The sequence below is a fragment of the Micropterus salmoides genome, unplaced genomic scaffold (genome assembly GCF_014851395.1).
Source record: "Micropterus salmoides isolate LMB-PRFRI ecotype aquatic unplaced genomic scaffold, ASM1485139v1 Ms_hic_scaffold_12, whole genome shotgun sequence".
Classification (NCBI taxonomy): domain Eukaryota; kingdom Metazoa; phylum Chordata; class Actinopteri; order Centrarchiformes; family Centrarchidae; genus Micropterus; species Micropterus salmoides.
Window position 1 is genome coordinate 18818261 of NW_024040263.1, and position 23162 is coordinate 18841422.

The window sequence follows — 23162 nt, forward strand, 5'->3', positions numbered from 1 at the left end:
AAAACAAATCGGTTCTACTTCTTGAGAAAATCAGAGAGAAACCAGAGTTCTCTAACTTGACGATCGATACACACCATCTGTTTGCTCTGTCCTGTGGATGCTGTAGTCGTGTTTGTCTCTGAAAGTAAGCTAAAAAGATGTTGTTGCCGTGCATACGTAAACCTGTAAAACGGCACTCACCTTGCCAATCCAGGTGCCCAGCAGACTGACGCACACCTTGCCGTTGTCGTACAGGTTGGGGTTGAGGCGGCCGCTGCACTGCGACAGGTAGCGGAACAGAGGAGGCACAGCTGGATAGATGTTGGGCAGCTGGATGTCAAACAGGAACAGGCCGTCCTCGTACGGCGTACGAGTCGGCCCTTTGATCAGAGCTGAGAACAGGTCCTGTGTCGCAGAACGTAAAAGAACTTTAGGACACATGCTCTGATAGATGCAGTCATTGTAATGTAAAAGAGACTGCTGGACGTGAAGCGCTGAGGTTACTGTCGGAGAAGATGATCAGGTAATTGAATACAGCAGCTCATCATAGCTCAAATAAAATAATGAGATGAGGACTGGCAGCTTCTATTTTCAGCCTCTATCTTAAGCTAGTTACTAATGGGCTTTTAAATATTAACACTCTGTTTCCCATAAACCCCTGCTGCTTTGTTAAACATAGAGGATTCTACTGCTTCTCTTTGGTCCTTTCTCTCTGGTGCTGTTGTTGTTCTGAAGACCAAGAAATAGACTCACACTTGATAACATATGTGCTTAGAAAAAGGTCAATACAATTTTGAGCTTGTAAAATTACATTTAGAAATAATTTCTGTGGTTCTGGTCTGTGGCTGTATATCTTCAATTTCTGTGAAAAACTCTGCATGAGAAATTCAAGTTTGTGAAAAGAGATGGAGAGAGGCTGCCAGTATAGCCAGTGTCTGAGTTTTTTTAACAGCTAACAGCAAACCCACCATGCGGTCTTCAAAGGTTTTCACCATGATGCCGTCCGGCAGTGATGTCGCTAGCAGAGCCATTTCCTTCCTCACTGTGCTGAAGAACTTCTTTGCCTCCGCTGGCTGAAACTCCATTTTCTTGAATGAGTGTGTGTCTTAAAAAAAAAAAGAAAGCGATGAGACGGACAGATGGTAACACAGAAATAAATAAAAATGTACAAACACAACTTGAGAGAATGGAAATGGGAAGCAGCTACTGTCACTCATAGTAATGAAGAACTGTTTTGTTTTTTGTCCGACTTCTTCAAAATAAGACATGCTGATAGACATGCTAATGCCACAAAGTATCAGTTTAAAAGCAGACAGGTTGACTTTAACTCCTTGTTTCATCTCAGGTTGTACAACAATGTACAGATCATCTGGTTTCTTGAGAGGAGCTGGACGTCTGTACAGTATAACTTTTTAGTACTGTATAACTAATCTTGTTTGGTCATTGTGTTTTCATTCATCCAATTAAAGTAAACAGAGCCTTTCAGGAGGTTGAAAATGAAACCAAATAGAAGAGAGAGAGGGAAATAAAGGAAGGAGGAACAGAATGAAAGAAGAAAGTCTCAGATTATGCATCCTAGTTTCTCACCTGGTGCCCACTCCAGCACAGAGAACACTTCTCCTTTGGCACTGGTGAAGGTGACGCCAGGCTTGCCTCCACTCTGTTGGCACAGCACTGGTGTGTCGCTGAGAAACTCACTGGGCCATTCTTGTCCACCCACCGGTGTCTGTGGCTCCTGCTGAGGCTTTTCCTCTCCAGCTCTCTCTGCCTGAACAGCAACATATCGGCAGGTATGTCAAAACGTGGCACCTGCTTACGCGTTTATTTATAGATCACCAGTGTTGGGCACTGTAATAATATTACTTTTCCCAGTAACTAAGTAGTGTAACTAATTACTTTCTAAAACGGTAATATTATTACTAGTTACTAAGGCAAGTAACGCTGCGTTACTCGTTACTGAACGCACCATCCTTGACGTAAATCCACGACTGTGCGACGGCTCAGCGGGACCGGACTTTGTTGTTCATGGCCGCTGAGAGCCAAACACTAAATAAAGAAAGGAGAACGAGGGAGAGAGGCGCTCTTTCCACAGCTGTAAGTAGCTGCTGCCATTATTGTGTCACAGTCTAAGATGCAAAGAACAGTGTCATCTATAAACTCTGTGCGACCAGCAAAAAGCTTTCAACCGCAAACAATTCTGCATTTGAAGCATCTGCTGAAGCAGCCTGCTTGTGATACTGCAATACTTAGTTCATAGAAATATTGTTTTGCATAATTTTGTTGAATTTTAATAGACAATAAAATTCAATAACTTCACTGTTATGAGCTGTAGTGTCTCCAAAATCACCTCACACATCAATGATATCCTGCTTATGATACTACAACACTTAGTTTGTAGAAATATAGTTTTGCTTAATTTTGGGGAATTTTAATATTCAATAAAATTCAATAACTTCACTATTAGAGGCTGTAGTACCGTCAAATCAAAGTTCAACCACTAGGGGTCACCTTTTGTTTTATACCACAACACTTATTGAGAGAAAAAAAGCTTCTGCATAGTTTGGGGAAATTTTTGTCCTCAATAAAATTCAATAACTTTACTGTTAGAAGCTCTAGTGTCTCCATAATCACCTCACACATCACTGATATCCTGCTTGTGATACTACAATATTTAGTTCATAGAAATATAGTTTTGCATAATTTTGGGGAATTTTAATATTCTATAATTTTGGGGAATTTGACGGTACTACAGCCTCTAATAGTGAAGTTATTGAATTTGATTCAATATTAAAATTTGCCAAAAATATGCCAACCAATATTTCTATGAACTAAGTATTGTAGTATCACCAGCAGGATATCAGTGATGTGTGAGCTCATAACAGCTCATAACAGTGTAGTTATTGAATATTAAAAATAGGCCTACCTAATATTAGGTATGCAAAAGTATTTTTTCCCCAAACTAAGTGTTGTAGTATAACCAGTAGTATATCATGAATGTGTAAGGTGATTTTAGGGGCACTACATTTTATAAGTGTGAAGTTATTGAATATTTCTGCAGTATGTGTTTTCGGCGTTGTAATTTGTAGACGGTCCCTGCGCACTCGTCTCACAGCCGGCTGTACGTAGAGACCAATGTTATTTGTGCCGCTCGTTGGACGACTCATTTAGGTGAAAATGTACTTGTAGCTTGTTGTCTACTTAACTACGATAGTAAAGAGGCGTTGTTTGTGTTTTAAACACGTTTTGCTTACGAGTTATTGATCCTGGAAGTTCGAATCTGTGAATATATTTCTAACTTTACCGAACTGGGAGAGTGTGGCGTTAACGTAACGTTAATAGGCCACATGTGCTGTAAAACCGCTGTTTAAAAGTCGGGATTTACTTGCTTTATTTTTTTTATTTCAGCCAGTGGCGTTAAGAAACGTTAGGCCTAGGCTATATGCTTTGTAAAAACCACACTCCTTGCTGCTGTTATGAATATAATGTTAGTTAAAAAGTTGGGGGAGACTGCTTTGTTTGGGGGTGGTAGGGAAAGAAGTGTTTCCCATAATTAGCCTATAATTTGGATAATTATCAACGCGGACCGCCACATACTGATTTTCCAAATTTGTTCTAGGCATATTTAAAATCTTTTTTTTTTTCTAAAGAGCTGTATTGAGTAGCATATATTTGTGCAGCACCTCCTGGCTCGCTCCCTCTTTCTCTCTCTCTCGTGAACACCGCTGCACAAACCTGTTCAACCTTAGAATAACCCCCCCCACCCCTGTCATTCTGTGGGAAACACTGGAAAGTAATATAGTAACGTAACTACTTACTTTTATCACCAAGTAATAACTAAAGTAATGATATTACTTTTTTAAGGAGTAATAAGTAACTAGTAATATATTATATAGATTATAGATCGCACAGGCAAATTTGTGCACACAATAAATCAACTGCCATGTTGTAGGTTGATTTAACACCTACCTCTGTCCCAGCTCCTGCACCTCCCCCTGCCTCCACCACAGCCTCCATCTTCTCCTCCTCCACAATGGCCACATTGTCCAACGTCTTCCTCAGGTTCTCCTGCAGCTTCTTGATGTCGTCCAGGAAGCGTTTCTCCTTGGTGGGTTTCTCGGGGGCCGTGGGTGCCACCGAAGCCGCTACGTGAGTCGTGGAAGCTGGTTCGGCAGAGGTCGGGGAGGTTGGAGAATAGCCAGTCCACAGCTGCTCCACAGTCATGTTCTTCAGACTCTCCAGGATCTTCAAGGCCTCTTTCAACTCCCTGAAGCCTCGAGGGGCACCGTCTTTACTGGGCTTCTCCGCTCCGTTGACTGCTCCTGGAGTGGTTCCTAAGCAGGCAGAGTTGTGTCAAAGAATGATTTATGTATAACAAATTAGCACATTAGTATAATTAGATGTATGTCTGGATGCAGCTAGTATGTTTTTATGATGTGAAGGCATGAACTGATGTTTGAATCCACATTGAGTGATTGTTTTATCAAGTCAAGCTAGGTGGCTATATTTCTGTTACTGTCAGCAAATCATAGTTCACTTAGTTCATCTCCCAGTATTCCTGTTTAAGCAGAAAGGGTAAAAACTCTTCGTTCTCTCCGGGTGCTCCGGCTTCCTCCCACTATCCAAAGACATGCAAGCTAGGTTAATTGGTGTCTCCAAAATTGTCCTTAGGTGTGAGCGTGAGTGGGGCCACACATAGACAAATGTGTGGCCCTGCGATGGACTGGCGACCTGTCCAGGGTGTACCCCGCCTTTCGCCCGATGTCAGCAACCCTGTACGCAGAATAAGCGGTTGACGATGGATGGATGGGTAAAAACTGGTCAGAAATATTTACTAATTTTTTAAAGGTTAATTTCCTGAAACAGCTGGGCTCCGTAGTTTAGGAAACATTCCTCCCAAAGTAAAATATATTGCATTTGTTATTTTCAGCTGCAGACTGACACACATATATGGTGCTCCAGTGAGTATGTACAGCAGCAGGATGGTTTATGTGGGACTGACTCAAAATAAAATCACCTATTGAGGGGAAATGTCACCCATTGCAACGATGTGGCTCATTAATGTGTTTCTAATTGTTTTTGGACAACAACAAAGTTCCTTGGCACTGAGGAAGAGTTTATAAATCGGGCTTTGGATACATCGGCAAAGCTCGTAAATATGATCATTAGTTGACAAAAAATAAAATAAATAAAGAGAATTTCACTTATCCTTTAACACATCAAACAAGTGTAATATTATGTATTAGAGCAAATAAAGGCGAACAATCGGAAGGCTCCAGCTCATTCAAAACGCAGCAGCAAGAGTCCTCATGAGTGCCCGCGTAGCCGGACACTTAAATCACTTCATTGTGTGCAGTTTCTCAGGTGTATGATTAGTTACTCTGTGTATGTGTGTGTGGGGGGGGGGGTTCTTCAGTGTGTTTAGGTGGGGTTTTTCCCCCCCTCATGCTTTATTAACACTCTAAAAGTCTAAGTAGGACAAAAAAGCTCTCATGCTTTTGTCCTTTACAGAACAAATAATCACGAGCGGTGACAAAAGAATCAGGGAGAAGGATTTAAGTTTTGTAAAGTTGACACAATTTCCTCGAAAGTAAAAATTATATTGATGTTACAAAATAAGCTCCCCACCTCCTCCAGGACTGGCCGCAGCTACGGACGCCTCTCCCTCCTCTCCAGGGACCGCTTTAGTGGGGCTGGTGACCCCAACTTTGCTACCCTCTTGAGGGGGGATGATGAACGTCGTGGAGCCGGTGGGGGTGGGGGTCGGCGTTGCTGTGTCGGTGGCATCTGCATTGTTGATGTGGCTGTCATCCTCAGTGGTGAGGCCGTTATCCGTCTCCCAGCTGTCGCTCTCGTCCTCCCACTCCTCAGTGGACAGGACGCTGCTCGTCTCCTCCACCGAGTCGTAGTCGGTCTCCTCGATCTCAGACTCCACGTTGTACAGGTGCTGTGTGTGTGTGATTATTAGGACACCGTCAGCAACAGGCGTCTCACTTCTAACGTCAAAAATGAGGATAAACTCGTCAAGGATAAACACTCACCTGTGGCAGGACGATGGTCATGGAGTTATCTGCCCATACCACCTCCACTTTGCTGCTCACATCCACCCTGGACACCTGGCCGACTGACGTCTGAGGGAAGGAGGATGTAGAGATATATACAACAGTCTACACCTTACACAATATGAAAACAAGACTCAAAGAATCTAAACAAAACCAACATGGCTTTAATAAAAGAACAAAGCCTCACTAGCACTAAACACCACAGACGGCAGTGTTTATTACTTCATAATATGACACTATTGGATAAAGAGAAATATATACTCATGAATTTAATTTTCATTTGGTTGCTCTAAAAGGTTATGACGTCATTAAAATGAGCACAGCTTCTCCTAATAGCACAAATGTGCTATTAGGGAATAGCTAATAAGGGCTTTATCAGTTGGATTATGACAGAGTTTCAAGCAAAGTGGATATCTTCCCCTGAGGGTGGTGCGGGAGAAAAGTTCAATAAGCTGCAACGAATGCTCCCGTCATGAAGGTCATAATGTTCCATTTGTTGAAACTGTTTTAGAGAGGTGTTGATTCAACTGTATGATCATTTTGGAGGCTGCAGTTTGTGGTGCTGTTGAATCGTAGTGCATCATACTGAGGGGTGTTGGTCATTTTGTCCACTCCATCTGCGTCAGTGAGGGTGGACCGTGCGATGCATGGGAAAGGACAGAGGTTTTTTGTTTTTTATTGTTCTCACCTCATTTTCGCAATCGTTCTGTCCGTTCTCTGAGTTCCATATTCTGATGACAATGTCGGTGGTGCGGAAGTGGAAATCTGGGTGATCTGCGATGTCGTACACGCTGACATCCTCCTCAATGCCGATAACCTGGAGTAAAGCAAAAAAGAAAACCAGCCACATTTCATTTCTACTTTAAAGTTGAAGAGCCGAGTACAGCAGCCCGGCATCACAACATAAGACCTGCTGTGGTTGCCGCCTACAGCTTTCCCTACCTGCATTAAAGCCCCCCCTCTCCTCCCTCTATAGTACTGCACTAATATAAAATTTTCACATGATTTTCACTTTCTTAAAGTCCTGACTGACCTCCACATCCTCACTGGAGGAGTTGAGTTTGATCCACTTAACGACACATGTTCTGCCCTTGTGATCACCAGACTGGATCACACCATATACTCCCGGGTCCTGCAGGGCTTGGGCTGAGAGAGCACACACACAAACACAGAAAGTACAGAGTTTAGAGAGCAAGTATACAAAATGCAAACACCCGAAAACTCTAACTTCAAAGATTTATAATAAAAATTTTATTTTTCTGGACGAAAACGGAACCTTGAGTTTGCTGTAAGGTCGGAGCTTTAGAGTACATCCCTGTATTTTCAGTGCATTTTACACAAGACACACAAATGTGGCATAGTTTCAGTGAATGTCCTAGATACTGTAGGTACTAGGTGACAAGTGGCCTATATATAAAAAAAATATCTCATGGCAGTTCACAGTGACAGAGGACATTTCAAAAGGGAAATAACACTCAATGAAATAAAACAACAAAAATCATCATATAAAAAGAAGATATAATTCAATAAATTTTCCTTACGTCGTTTGTCCACTACGAAGTCCCCAGGACAAAACTCATGGCTGTCGAGGTGCTGGATGGGGATGAGGTCATTTGATCGGATCCCCTTCTCCACCCGCCCGTCCTTCCACATCACATCAGCCGTGGTCTTTGTGGATACAACTTCCACTGCAACCCTGTACAAACACACACAAAAATCACCTTGCCTTTTATTATGTAGAGGAGCATTTCCCTCTTGTGGTTACCTACTTTTCACTCAACACAAAAGAAAAGCTGCTGTATAACAAAATTAAGCCTATGTTGATTTGAATTAGAGTATAACTGACATTATGCCAGTATCCGCTGTCTGACAATAACCGCATCATCATCCGGAGCAGCACTGATTTGTAAAATGTAACTCAAACATCTTACAGCTGAACACAAAACACAGTCATAATAACTAAACTCTCGCTGTTATGTCAGACTAGAGGTTGTCAAACTGAAAGCCTCACGTGTAAAAAGGTTTCATTTTTGGAAACATGAATTTAATTGGCAACTAAAAGAAGAACAGAAAATTTGCACTGTTGTTGTGCTGTTGTGTAAAGTAAAAAAACAGTGAGCAAGAGAGAGTGAGTGTGAAATCCGAGTGTGGGGTTGAGGAAATTACACCATCAGTAGTCTGCACTGAAAAGACTGTGTGTGGCTGCAGTCAAGCTCCAGTGTCGCTGTCAGACAGATCGAGACATGAGCCCTTTGACAAACAACAGAGAGGATGGAGGGACACACAAACACAGTGTTGTCAGTTCTTCCAGGGTAAACAGCTGTTGGTTGCTTTAGCGGTCGGCAACAGATGATGTCATTGGTCTAATTTTTACATCAAGTTCCCAATTCAGCTGCAAGGTGGGGTCTAAATGTGCAGGAAGCACAGTCACCAGAACCAGCAGCCTTATACTGTAGATCTGCAAAATGTCAAAAAAGTTGGTCGCCAAACTTAAAAAAAGAAAGAAAAAGGAACTGGATCAATCACCGGTCACTTTTGAGAAAGCCCACAGCGGCCTGGTGAGGCACCAAATCTACAGAAAAGCTGCCCAGCAGTGTGACAGACGTACTAGTTGTAAGAAATGACAAGGATATGAATGGAAGGAGTGATGAATACATGACACAAATAAAGTGCAAAGCAGTGCAAGCAACAAAGATGACTAAATGTGAGTTATGGTGGTAAACAGAGCAGAGAAGGAAAAATACTGGAGGTTTGTGTGCTGGTGTGTCCCCCCCCCCCCACCTGCTGTCAACCCACCGGTCTCCAGGCTTGAACTCGCGGGAAAACTTGGTCCTCTTCTTCTTATGCTTCCTCTTCAGGTTGCGGATGGAGAGCGGGATGCTCTTCTTCCGGTTGGCTCCCAGACCGCCGCTCTGAGAAGAGGCTGTGGAGCTGGCCGATGACGTCAGAGAGCTGCCAACCAGGGTTACAGCCACAGGTCAGTAATATTCACTATCACTAACTGTAGATACATATGTACACAGGACAGTTTTCCACCCACACCTTTGAGAATTATGGGCAGTTTTGAAGAAAAATTACTTCACTAATTAGTTTTCTGCTAATCAACTTATCAATTAATCAATGAATTGACTTAATTGTGAAAGCTCTGATTTACAGTACGGCAAAAAATTTGGGTTTAACATAGAAGTATCTGAAGTTTATGCAGACATATTTTAGGACAGAAGTCTGGATAAAGATCTCGAGGAGCAGACACAATGGACACAATAATGTGATCACAATAAAATGTAATGAAATTCAGTGCAACAGCCCTACTACTATAAGACTACATTTCTAGAGGTTTTAAGGTTAATCATTTTGTTGAGGCCGTGTTTGAGAGATGATGATGATGATTCAGCTTTGTGGTCACAACTGTAACGTTTAGAAAAGGAAGGCTCTCAGCCAAGCATCAGACTTCAGTTGCCAAAGTGAAAAGGCTTATTTCTGTCACTTATGGAAATAATCACTTACTTACTCACATTTGAGGGGTTAATTGTCCTGTTAGGTATAATAATTAAAAAAAAAATGTAATTAAACATGAACCTAATTAAAGTGTGTGTGTTGCCGTCTGTCTCAAGATCCATTTCATGAGTGTGTTGAGACTCTCAACACACTCATGAAATGGATTTCGCTGAGAACAAGTGGCTCAGCTTCATTAATAATGAAAAACAAGCTTAACAAACAAAATCAAATAACTATGTTAACAGACCTGGTGTCGTCAGTGTCTTCGGCAGCCTCGTCGTCGGCGTCCTGCTCCCCGTGTTCAGCTGAGGTGTCGTTGGTGTTGTGCGCGTCCGGAGGGTTCTGGATGGGAACCACAGGTCCGTTGTTGTTGTTGCTGGGATGAGACGAGTCCGTCTGCTCTGATTTGTGCTCGCCTGGTGACAGATAAAACAGAAGAGTTTACGGTATGGATCATCATTAGTTGGTTTTTACTTAAAAATACAAAATCATTCAGAAGGGAAAAATACATTATATATAGTTCTTTATCATTCCCTGAGGTGAATCAATTTGAATTGGTGAAAAAAATAAGGTCAGTCTGAGTACTTCAGGTTTTTATTTAGCTAGGGCTTTACAGAGAGAGACAAAGAAATCCTCTGTTTTCCTGGATCATGCAGACAGCTCAGCTAAAGTTTGCTTCACTTAAGCACAATTTTCAATTAGTCTGTTTCCTCTGTGCTTGTGAAAAGGACTCACAGGGACTTTAAAATCATTCTGACGCTTAGTGTGATGACCATTCATAGAGACTAGAGAGATTTACAAATTCAAACCTTTTTAAAAACAAACTTAAACTACCCAACTGATACTGGACTTTTAAAGGCAGACCCATTAAAATAATCTGATAAAAAAAATACTGGCCAATATCTTGTTCAGTAAGAAGTTGCGACCAAGATATGTACAAAGTAGGACATTTTACAGTTCAAACTTGTCAAAACGTAACACTAATGGCAAATATATAAAAGAAATAAATGAAGTAGTGTATGGCGTGGGCCTGTATAATGATTAACTTGATTGTAATAGTTAAAATATCCTGTTACCAATGATGAATTAATCTATGTATCATTTTATGATTCATTAACCGGCAAAAAAAAGTTTTTTCCAAACATTATTTTTGTCAACACACTGTACTCCAATCAAAACATATCTGCATTTTTGATGTGAAGGGCAGAAGATGTTGCTCCGCACTGGAAAACATTGAATTTGATCAGTAGTCAGAAACAAGTGCAAAACAAGGTGTTATAAATGAATTTTTGCCTGCCTGCCTGCCTGCGTGCATGCGTGCGTGTGTGTGTGTGTGCGTGTGTGTGTGCGCGCTGCATTTTCCTCTGTAAACTGTTTTCTGCTTAGTGTTGTTTGGCACCTTGTGCATCAGCATTCTCCATCTTCTTCCCCGAATCCTTCTTGAACATCCTTTTCAACTGACACACACAGACACACACATACAGAGGGAGAAGATGATCAAAAAATACCTTGCAGTTAAGAAGCACTGACAGTCTCTGTAATACCAAACTTTCAAAAAATACACCCGTCACTAATCACCTCCTCTTCATTAACTTCTTGTGTAAAACATGTGATTTAAGGTGTTAATATGCTCCTGAGGGCATAACCGGCTACATCATCCAGGTAACAAGTTCTTCATATACCATAAAAGAGCACAATTAAATCCATACTCAGAGATATACAAATCGCTTTTTAACCTCACCTTTCTGGCTACGGGGTCTTCGGGCAGGACAGGGGCACCCTCGGGTCCTTCACAGGTGATGCGTGTGGCATCCCCCTTAGCAGGGAAAACATATAGGGCCCTCTCTCCTAGCTGCCTCTGGGTGTGGTCGTAGTATCCCAGACGCCTCACCCTAAACCCAAGCAGCACAGTAACATTACCCCGCGGGCAAGCCCTGAGCACAGACCTAAGATGTCCCTAAACATGTTACCAATGAATGCGTTGTTGAATACCACAAGCACGAGCACAATATAGCAATTTACTAATTTATGTAAATTCTTAAAGCTGTCAGAAAATAACAATTAAACAGACTTCAAGCTATGGCAACCAAAAGATCACCACAACAGCATAAATAAATCTGTGTGAGGACATATGGAGGAATGTTTCCACTGACCTGCAGAGATTTTCCTGTGTGATGGTGGAAGGAGGAGGATAGACGCTGTCTGAACCTTTGGGAGAGTAGCTCTTGGTGATCCACGTCACCTTCAGCTCTACCACTTTTACCTGAGGAGAGCACAATGACACCACAGACACCTTTTAGACAATTTAAGATCCACAATTACACGTAAAGCCCCAATTTATTCAAGTATATGACTCCAAAACAGTAAAACAAAACAAAAAAAGACTTGTGCACAGTGTTAACTGGAGGTTCTGATATTTGTGATTATACTATCATCGTGAACACTTACATCCTCCCGAGCCCTGCAGGGACATATCACCTGCGCTCACAGGATCTGTTTTTATTGACGGTCCCTAAAGCCCGCACTGACTTTGGCAAAAAGGCTTTTAATTTTGCAGCACCATCTGCATGGAATCTGCTTCAGTATGAACTACAGTTGAAGGAGTTGGTCTCACTTTATTCTTTTAAAGGCTTTTTAAAGGACCTTGCAGAAAGGCTGTCTGTCTGTCATTGTTTTTAAATTGATTCAGGACCCAGGTTTTTTTATGATGACATTGTTGTTTGAATATGATGAGTGAAATTGTGTCTATGTATTTTATCTGTAAGTGTCTCTGTATCTATTTCTAACCGCGCTGCTGCCACTTGCCAGGGCACTTTGGTAAAAGAGATTTTTAATCTCAAGGAGTTTTTTATCCTGGTTAAATAAAGGTTTGAATGAATGAATGAAAGTCATAGTGATATAATTCTTCTCTTTCTGCTAGTAAACCTAAAAAGCATTTTCTTTGTATTATGCAGAAGGGAGTGAATAAATTGTGTGACCAGGGGCTGCAGATACAAACACAGAATGTCCCTAAATGGGTTGTTTCCTCTCAGTTAAATAAAGGATGCTGCAGTGAAAAGAAGACGCGCATTAAAAGAGAGGGCCATCACCATCGTCTCACCTCTTCTACCACAACCCTGAACTTGCACTTCCGGCTGAGGACGGGTTTGACCCCTGACAGCCACTGAACATTAGAGAAGACTTTTGCCGGACCAATCAGGACCTGGCCTGGGTAGAAACCGTACGCCTCGTCAAAGAACAACCCCTGAAGAGTAAACAGAGTAAACAAAGAAACAATATGACTAAAGAAGGAAGAACATTATGCTGAGGTTTATCAGATGCTTGAGGCAACACAACAACACATTATATTAATATTCAGTATTATTTTATAACATGTACAGCTAAAAAATGCCAATGTCTATTGCAATGCAGCATATCACATTTTAATTTTGCAATAAATGGACATTTTCTGGACATTAATGTCGCTCTGTGGGGAAAACGCTGTAAAAAATTAATACAGCACAATATCACTGATCTGTAGGTCTTTAGCAGCACAGTCTTTTGTTACTAAGCTATTTCTAATAGATATTCAGAATTCAAGATGAGAACATTTTTAACGTTATTTTTAAGAAACATGAAATGCTGAAATATAGGAGCAGGGGTTCTTGGGGTCCTCCCCCAGAACATTGGAGCATTAAACACTTAATTTCCTGCATTCTGGAGACATTTTCTGCTCTAATTTACAGTGGAAATGTCGTATATATATATATAAAAACAAAGGAAACAGAAAAATTCAGCTGGCAGGTGACAAATCATAAATATAAAAATATAACAGAATATAATACTGGACAGTGCACACATTTGTTTCTGCTATATTTAAATTGCATTGCATGTTTTCTTATAGTGCAAATTAACTTTTCATTTATTATTTAACATTTCTTGGTGCAAGCTTTTTTAGAACATTTTTAACAAATGCTTTCAATAAGTGATGGGGACAAAATCAGCCATTTCAAAATGTGGTCCCAGCTTCCCCAGTGTAAATGACACCCATGTCTTAGACCCACACACGTGTAAATGTTCTATTACATGACTCAAAAGCAGAGGACCGATATTAGACATTCAGCGTATAATCAAATTAGAGAACCACAATAAATAAAATGCAAACAAAAATCAAGTCTATTTTTAGAACATTAATTTAAGTGTCAGTGGATCAAGACAACAACAAGTAAATGTAACTAATCTCTGGTTACAGACCACGACAAATGAGAACTATTAACAGTTGTTTCGGTCATTTTTTAAAGGGATCTGACCCCTGACTAACAGCTCTAGACAGAGAAGAGCTTGTGGCTACATACCGAATCACTGACATGTGGACAGACGTCGTAAAGCTTGGCACCGTCCTCCACACTCATGGAGCACCTGGAGGGAGACAAGAGAGAGACCAGTGACCAGTTGACATTCACTGGATCTGGCAAAGGTGAATGCATGCAGCATGCAAACACTCCGACATGGTCACAGTATACGCTGTATAATCACACACACGCATACACACACCTACCTGGCTCCATTGGAGAGCTTGAGGATTATGTGATTGGTCAGGTCGTACACTTTCCCCAGCCAGAAGTCATAGGCAATGTAATCGCCGTACATAAACGACTGGAAAGAAGACAATGACGACAGGAAACCTATAAATTTTACACTGAAAGTTGCAGAGGTTTACCACTGCCACTACTATTTCTCTAACCCAACCCTATCAGCAACAATGACAGAGATCTGGTTATCTGATACTGCTAAATCAGTTTCTGAAAGCATTAAGCAATATACCATGAGACTGATCATTTTGTATTCATCTCTCAACAAAGGAAAATATATTTTTGAAGACCAGACGATAGTTGCATAAACATCATCCAATTTTTTTTTTTTATAATTGAAAGACTACTGAAAAGTTGTGACCTATCCCTATTCAGTAAAATTCTCTTACCCAGATGTGCTGCAGGTCTTTGCTGTTAACTGGATACAGAACACAGTTCGTTCCCACCAGTTTCACGGCACACTCGATATCAATGTTGGTCACAATACCACACTGGTTGTCCTGTAATGCAACAAGTTCAGCATATCTTCATATTAACGACCTGCTACACTATCCTTTTCATCAAGTTTAATGAATTTCAACCAAAAGAAAATCTAATCAAAGTTTAATGTTGTATTTATATTCAGATTGGGAGTTGTTGCACTGCTTTAACACAAAGTTTCCTTTTAGTCCTCTGTGCGTGTTTGACCTGCAGTAATATTCCAGTCATGTCTGAAGCAGCAAATGGAACAGAGCGGTGAGCAGTGACACGACTAACAATAAGAGAGACTTGATTGAAAAAAAAAAAGAAGCAGTTAGAAATAAAAAGACAGAATGAGAGGGCTGAAGTGAAAAGGAGTTACCAGATGCATACTGAGGACGCCACTTACATTACAATTGTTTCGTCGCACGATGTCTCTAATGACAATAGATCGATCTTCAAGTTTCAGCTGGAAAAGAAAGAAGAAAGAAGTTTAGAAAATGGTGGACAACCTGCATGACCTCATCTAACAGAAATCTCACACTAACAGAAGCTGCCACCTGGGATCATCATTTTCATATGCTAGCACTCACTGCAGAAAACTCGCATCGCATCAATGACCTTGTGATGAACCCTGGAGAAGAACTTCAAAATGAACCGACTGCACGTCAATCACATTCAAACTTACACCACCATGACAAACATTACTAATAACGATTTGTCACACCCCTGTCGTGTCCCTGCCCGCAGCCATGAAGACCGCAACATGCACAGTCAGCAGAGCTGTAACACCCCCTGAGAGCAGCTACCATCCAGACAGAGAGACTCTCTGGTGTGAGACTCCAGCAGTGTCACGAGCACTGAAGGAGTCAGCAAAACATGTTTTCATTATCAATTATTAATCAACACACACTGAAATAAAAACAGGAATCTGTGAAACGATATGGTTTACAACCTACAGAAGCGACAGTTTGATGGACGGACGAAGTCAAAACAGCATTGATCAAGAACTATAAGCCCGGGGACACAGAGGGTGGAAAACAGGATCCGCTGGGATAAACTTCCCAGACGTCCCAGAGGGATACAGTGTTCCTCTGAGCAAAATTCTGTTGTGTCACTATACCTGTTAACAGACATTCAGGCTGAGAACAGCCCTGCACTCAAAAAATGTTTGTTGCCAGTTTGAGAAATAAATCCCTCGGTTAGGAGGCTTATAAGACCGGAAAAAATGATTTTACAACCCAAAATTCTGAAATTCTTAAATGAAATGAATGTTGGCACTTGCCCTTATTAACCTTTTGACAGTGTGTTGTTCATTTCTAGTTTTTACTTTTGTGGCTTAGAATTACACTGAAAATGTGCAACTATAATACATAATTTTGAGAAATAATCAGTTTACCATGTACTGTATACAGATTCTCCGTTTTTTTATACTTAATTGGCAACCTGTAAAACATAAGTTACTGTTTTCCAACCTTGTGCCTCATAAAGAGAGATGTGTTTAATGCCATTGGTTTGTGAGACGGAAAAAAACCCTCACATAAGCAAGAGTACCCTCCACAGCTGGACAGACAAAACACCACCTGCAGCAACTGAAACTTCCTCTATAGAAACTAATAAAATTGTGGACTTTAAGTGACTGACTGTGCCACTACAGTTAATAAAGTGTCTCCATTAGATTTGCTGATCTGTGTGGCAGAAAGTGAACAATAGTTAAAAACATGCTTATAAAAAGATACCTGCGGGAGGCCTGGCTTCTCCTCTACAAGCTACAGCAAAAGCTGCTCTGCTGGCAGTGAGTACACAGCAAAGTGGCAGCGAACCGTCAGTCAGAGCCTCTGAGTTTGAGGCAGAGACAGATGGAAGCAGGGGAGGAGAATGTAATCAGGAGTAAAGAGGGTGAAGAAATTAAAAACACAGACCTGCTGCATGTTAAGAGGGGTTGTTAGAATAAATTATAACTGCGCTGTCACATCTATGTATCTATACTTGTGAGGACAATCAATTCAATTCAAATTAGCTTTATTGACATGAATGTGTAACAACAATATTGCCAAAGCATCATACAAACTACATAAGAACAATCAACCCCATACATTTCATTAAACAAGTAACCACTATTTGGTTTTCAAATATCAACTCCTACTCTTGACTTAAGGAAGATTCCTGTACACATCCATCCATCCACCTATATACCCTCCTGAGGACCGAAGTGGAAGCACCTGAGTGCATATACACGCTCACACACTTCTGGGTCCTTGGCAGTGCTTCTGATTTGTCTCGCTGTAACCATACACCACTGAGTTCTGGGAGAGGGTGCGTGTTGAGGGGATGCGATCGATGGGGTCGCCATGTTCCCTTGTAATCTATTAAACAGCAGTCTGTCTGCAGCTCATGTCTCTGCTGCTGGGGAGTACACCACACACACACACACACACACTCCTGTCTCCCTCCTCATCTAAACCTTTTAGCTGAGAGAAGCTCAGAAGTACAAAACATTGTTGTTTTTTTCTTTGGACAGATGCACATACACAGCTCTTCTTCATTAATATTCTTTCAGTGCATCATGCTGCAGTGCGCTACTGTAGTAACTGATTTCCTCACTAGCTCAAAAACACAGTGTTTAAATAAATACCATTCACCCCTCTGTAAGAGAGAGCAGATACAGGACAACAGGACACCTCAGGTCACATCTGCTCCAGACTAATGAAAACCACAACAGGACCGTTGCTCCTATTATAAAATCATGACCAGTATTTTACTTTGCTCGTCAACCAGCAGGTATGAAATGGCTGGCTGGCAGTAAGTGTACTTTAAATTCTAATTTTAACGTTTGATACCTTGCAGCCGTATCACGCCCTGTTCCTGAATTCTGCCACAGAGCAGCATTTCCCTGCAGTGATTACTCTCCAGGAAGAGACAAGAGAGAGAGAGAGAGGACGGAGTGTACCACTATATCACTGATCATGGTGATATGAAGCTGGGGGGTGGGGGGAAATCAATATTTGTACCTTCTATCACAATTTGTTTCATTATAGGAGGGTGTTTCCCTGACATGACAACATTAAATACATATTGAAAAAATGATCAGGAAACTAGAACGGCTACGACAAAGCAGCTGACTGTTGCTATGGCTCGTGTAGTGATGATGAGAAGAGAGGCGGGAAGGTGGTCGTGGTCACAGCATAGTCAGACAACAAAAGAAAAAGACATGTTCATATGCACGAATGGATGTGTGCGTGTAAGCCTAGAAGGCAACCATGGTTGTCTCTCCAACTAGGCTGATAAGGTAGAAGGGGCCAGATTGATTACAGGAATCGATGGACAGTATTTGCTTTGACTTCCTGGCCTAATTAACACAAGTCACTACTGAGGTGCTGTACAAGGAGGAGGAAGAGGGGGAGACACTGCAGAGGACTGCAGCTCAGGGCCACGCCTGTTCTCCACTCAGACAGTTTTCTATACCAGGCTTTCTCGTCTTACTAACAAGCCATCTGATCCACAGAACGCAAGAGGAAGTCAGATAGTAACAGTTGCACAGACTGCATTTCTCTCCACACACACAAGCCTACCTGAACTCTACCCATATCTTATACGTGAACCCCCACCCACAGATACTGGTAAATATCGATCTGTGATAATGAAGGTGCAGCCATCATACAGCGCTACATCCTGCACCTCAGCCTTCAGCCTCAGGCAAATCATGGTTCTGCTACATCATTAGGGTTTTGGGGGAACTGAAGAGAGGCTCCCTTAACTCTGCTGAGCCTCTGTGCTGCTTAAAGAAATATATAGGGAAATACGCTTAATTCGCTTTTTTGCTGAGAGTTACATGAGATGATTATTATTTGAACGGTACTGTAAATATGTAACTAAAGCCGGCAGCCGGTTAGCTTAGCTTAGCATAAAGACTAGAAACTGAGGGAAACCGGTAGCATGGTTCAGCACTTCTAAACCTCACTAATTTTCACATTGGAAAACTAATTTCATGGTATTCGTCGTTTTATTCGGGATTCAGGGTTATGTGTGTAACTATTTCTTGGCCGGGACCAGCTGGTAGGAAACCAGTGGATCTGTTTTTTTGAAGGCAACCCCTACTATCTACCAATTAGAAATTAAATAACGTTGTATATTGTTTTTGGTGGTTTTGTGTTGTTTTGTAATAAGATGATAAACCCCAGGTGCTGGTTTTATTTGTAATATTAATGGATTTGTAGTTTTACAGTCCTATGAAGAGTACTATAAAGCACAGGGGTGTGTCTTCCCCTTGTTCTGGTTGGTTAGACCTCTACTCAGGTTGAAGTTGTCCGGAGCTATGCTGGGAGGTACATGAGGTAACCACTTCATGAACTAATGGGAATGATAAAGGTTCGGTGACATCAGCCTTCTGTTCAACAAAACCTCCCCACATTCAGCCCTGGAAAAAGGACATGTCACATTTTGACTGAGAGAGTGATGCGCCAGCACAGTGTAATGTTGGGCTAAACATGGTGATTAAAAACTCTAAAATAATAACTTCTTAATGTCCAAAAATCAGTTTGCAACCAAACTATCAGGACCATGCACGGCCTACAGAGTCTGTGGAAGAGGTAAATTCAGGCAAAATCTGTGGAAACACCTGTGTGGGTGTACTATGAATGTGTATGGCTTTAAAGGTGCTGGATTTGGCATCCCATTCATTTTCATGAGCAGCAGAGTGACATGTATTTGCTTCTGGCTGACTGACCCACCCATTTTGTTTTGCACAGAGTTCAATTTGACTGAACATAAACACAGAAAATTGTGGAAATACTGATTGTTTATATCCTTTTATAACTACATGGTGAAATAATATAAGCAATAATATAAGATTTTCACTGGCCGATCGGGCTAGTTCAACAGTCATGATGTTACTTTTTACTGGCCCCAGGCCATCAGGCCACCGTTATTGTCGAGCCCTGAAATGAATCCCACCAAGGGGGTAAAGAAAAGCACTGGTGTGAAAACCTCCTCAAAAATAATCCATCCTGGATAGTACTGAGCACTTATGTTCTGCAGACTTCAAAGGACGCTTAAAACTAAGGAAATATCAACAGAAATTTGTGCTGCAGAAATGCTGCAGAGGTATCTACTTCTCTGCTGCTCACTATGCTCCACACTTTCAAAACAACATGTCTGTATACCGTGCTGCCGCTTCATTGCTCATTCACTAACCTATCAAGCTAGTGTGCATTGATTTGATCATGTTAGAGCTCCCAACTGCTGCGCTACAATCGCATATGAATTTTACCCAATAGAGATGGACTGTTGGTGCATTGCATCCCTTAAATGGCGATAAACAACTGAATCGTCAATCAATCTCCTCGCTGCTGCAGGACAGTGATGTCTGACTGAAGGCTATTGATTGGGACACACAGGAAGGGTGCACATCTCTATTAAAAAGAAAGCAGGTATAGGGCCTCTTACCCACAGAGACCGCAAGGAAATGACAAGTGGACTAGTGGCACACAGTATCTATTACAGTATCTATTATAGAGCATTCTCCTAGTTCTCCTAGAGAAAAAATAACAAAAAATAAGAAAGATAGAAAGGAACTAAGCGTAAACAAACAGAATATGAAATGACAAGAGGAAAGGGGCTATAAAGAATATAAGATGAAGACAGGGAGTAGGAGATGAAGGATGGGATGAAGAATATTCGAGAGTCAATCACAGAGATGAAGAAACAGACGCAAAAAGTCAGGGGAAACGCATGGAGAAGACGGCGAAGGGGAGGAGGGTGCGAGGTGGGGTAGACGGGGTGTGACGGGGAATAAAATGAAGATGAGCAGCGAACGAGGCACAGAGGAGAAAGCAGTGAGCCCAACAAGTGGGAGATCGAGACGGATCCCAGGAGACAGACAGACAGACAAAGAGTGAGGAACCAAGAAAAGCAAGAGCCAGAAATAGACAAGAGCACAGAAAACACAGCGGATAGCAAGAGAGAAGACTGTCTCCCCACCGGGCAGGGCCAATACTGCGGATTAAAAAGGAGGATGAGAAGATGGGCGGGGAGGGAGTGAGAGAAAGAAGAGATGGGAGGAAAAAGGGCTGGTGGGATGGATACAGACTCCAGCAGAAAGGCAAGACACTTCAGAGGCTGTCAATTCCCGTGTGTGTGTGTGTGTGTGTGTGTGTGTGTGTGTGTGTTGGGGGAGGGGGGGATCAAATGAGATCCATTATCTCATGGCAGGAGCTGGACGACCATCCAGTCAGCACCACATTACGTCAACATTCTCCAACACATGGATCTGCTGGGACACTTGAGGGAGGAGAGGAAGGAGGTGAACATGGGGAGAGGGAGGAGGCGGCGGTTAACAGGATGGGTTAGGAGGGGAGGCAAGAGTGGGGGAGGGGGAGAAACGTGGAAGCAGAGTATGAGAGCAATACAAGAAGGTCTAAGGAGAAATGATGGGGAAGATGGGATGGAGGAACAGGTGGAGTTGTCATGGGGGGTGGGGACATGCGTCACTGTAATATCAGATTTACCGTCAATACGATCTGCATCATCCTCCAAGTGGTAATTAGACACGATACAAGTGGGAATTTATTGGCAGGCTTGGATTTGTCCGACATGAACAAACAATCAACCCAGCAGAAGCTCCCCTGTCAACAGCCAATAAATAACCAGTGACCAATTATCAGCAGTACCCCAACCACATACACAGGTCTTTAAAGCCAACACAACTTAAGTCTGTTGTTAGGAGACATTAGGGACGTCATGATCATTCATGCTGTCTGTGTTGTACAGTTAGCATGAAAAGTAGACAAAAAGGCACGTCGCCCGTCTCCAAACTGTTTATAATCCGCTTGGTGTTTCTTTCTGGTTATTTCTCTACTTCAGTGTGGTGAAACAATCAGCAAACAAAGACAAGTTTCAGTTTCCCTTTTGTATTGCTAGCTGACTTTCTCGCACAATTCAATCTAGACTGCATTTGTGTGATTCAGTTCAGTGCACTCCATGAAGGAGGACTGCATGCGTTTCTGACTGTGACACATTTCCGAGCTTGAAGGCTTCCATCAGGCATGATGAAAAACAGTGACACAGCACTGGAGCTGCTTTTCTTGGTTTTAGAGGAAGCAAACACAAACTTCAATGGCTAGTGACAAAACCTCAGGCCCAGTACCTGTCAGGGAGCTTGTGTGTTCCTTTGTGTGTGTGTCCTGCGCCTTGCCTGGCATCTGCTCAAAACCACGACTAAGGCTCAGCACTCCGAGGCGCTGTTGGGTGGGCCTTGGCAGCAGCCTCGTGTCCCAGATTACACCAACGTCTGCCAGCCTACCTCGAGCACCTGCAGACTGCTCCTGAACAAACAATGTTGAAAGCTGCATATCAGCACAATCATTCCCTCATCTGAGGCCGTTAATGCAGCAAACTTGGAGCAGAATGTATTGTAATGTATAATAGGTGACTGTTTTTTGACTTTTGCCCACTAGACCAGCTTCAAAGCAACAACAGGTTGAATCAAATTCCACTGACTTTTCCACCACAAACATTTTAGAAAAGCATCTCGCCGTCGTCATAATATCAAAATCAAATAGCATGTGAAATGTGGATGGCTAACACAGGCAGATTAAATCCAACAGAATAAATGGCTTATGCGCTAAATTAATTAGCGTGTGTAGACTAAATAAATACAAATAGCTAATGTGATCAGTAGAGAAATGATGTGGCCACTGCACACCACTGAAGGCCACTTCGAACCAGAGTCTAACTGTGTTTGCTCATTTATAAGCTACTCACGGTGAGAATATGAATGGAGATGAAGAGCTACAGGATAAAGGCTAATCATACATTTCTGTTTTTTTATACTGAAATATGCTTTAATGCTCATTATGTATTCCAACAAATGTTGTTCTTTTGAAGGTAGTCAGAAGATCAAGTATAGCAGCCAACCCTTTTCAGGATCGAGATGTTTCTATTCTGTAGGGTCAGTGGGGGTGTGACCAGACTTTGATGGACCAGGGCAGGGGGGCAGGGAGTCACCCTTAGGTCAGAGCATCCAGCACCTGCAGTGCTCTCCTTCTTCCCACCCCCTTCTGTCTTAATGGATTTTTTTTTCTCCCATTCATTATGAGTAGACAACCTTAGAAAGAAAAAACAGACTATTTCTTTCCAACAACGTGCTGCGCAGAAAGACCATTTCACTGTTACAAGAGCAATAAAATTTTGTCAAATTATTTTAGATCACACAAAGATTTGCCTCCAGAGCAAATTAAACCAAGTGCCACTGCCAAACATACTGATGGCTGACTTCATGCCTTTCACACTAAGGTTACAGGACAGAGGGCAGGGGTCACACAACAATGCATGTAACCCTTCTGCGACTGCAGCTGTCAAGAAACCTGCCATCCTATATAGAGAATTTACTGTACAGGTCCTTCTTTCTGTTCCTATGAGCTGTACAGAAAGCTTCCCTACATGACAGACTGTGGCTGCTGTTACAATCTGACAAGGTGAGCAGAAGGTGTCTCAAAAACAAACACTATCAGCACAATAAAAGGCAACAAAACCCCAGGAGTCTCCCTGTTCACTTCATAAAGCACTAGAATCAACCAGTTTTATTATGTAATATTTT

The 23162-nt window shown here is 41.9% G+C and overlaps 1 protein-coding gene across 2 annotated transcripts in view; it reads right to left on the minus strand.

Annotated features, from left to right (window-relative positions):
- ube2o (ubiquitin-conjugating enzyme E2O) overlaps nucleotides 1-23162 on the minus strand; it is a 36636-nt gene that overhangs the window by 4868 nt on the left and 8606 nt on the right. For both annotated transcript variants that reach the window (XM_038713833.1, XM_038713834.1), the window contains exons 2-20: nucleotides 14976-15035; nucleotides 14497-14607; nucleotides 14074-14171; nucleotides 13871-13934; nucleotides 12637-12780; nucleotides 11690-11799; nucleotides 11278-11428; nucleotides 10936-10993; nucleotides 9784-9952; nucleotides 8835-8990; nucleotides 7580-7734; nucleotides 7072-7184; nucleotides 6727-6855; nucleotides 6018-6107; nucleotides 5605-5923; nucleotides 3946-4310; nucleotides 1567-1747; nucleotides 948-1084; nucleotides 181-384 (exon numbers count right to left, since the gene is read on the minus strand). In XM_038713833.1, coding sequence (XP_038569761.1) covers nucleotides 181-384; nucleotides 948-1084; nucleotides 1567-1747; nucleotides 3946-4310; nucleotides 5605-5923; nucleotides 6018-6107; nucleotides 6727-6855; nucleotides 7072-7184; nucleotides 7580-7734; nucleotides 8835-8990; nucleotides 9784-9952; nucleotides 10936-10993; nucleotides 11278-11428; nucleotides 11690-11799; nucleotides 12637-12780; nucleotides 13871-13934; nucleotides 14074-14171; nucleotides 14497-14607; nucleotides 14976-15035 — 2814 coding nt within the window. The remainder of the gene's footprint in view (nucleotides 1-180; nucleotides 385-947; nucleotides 1085-1566; nucleotides 1748-3945; nucleotides 4311-5604; nucleotides 5924-6017; nucleotides 6108-6726; nucleotides 6856-7071; nucleotides 7185-7579; nucleotides 7735-8834; nucleotides 8991-9783; nucleotides 9953-10935; nucleotides 10994-11277; nucleotides 11429-11689; nucleotides 11800-12636; nucleotides 12781-13870; nucleotides 13935-14073; nucleotides 14172-14496; nucleotides 14608-14975; nucleotides 15036-23162) is intronic.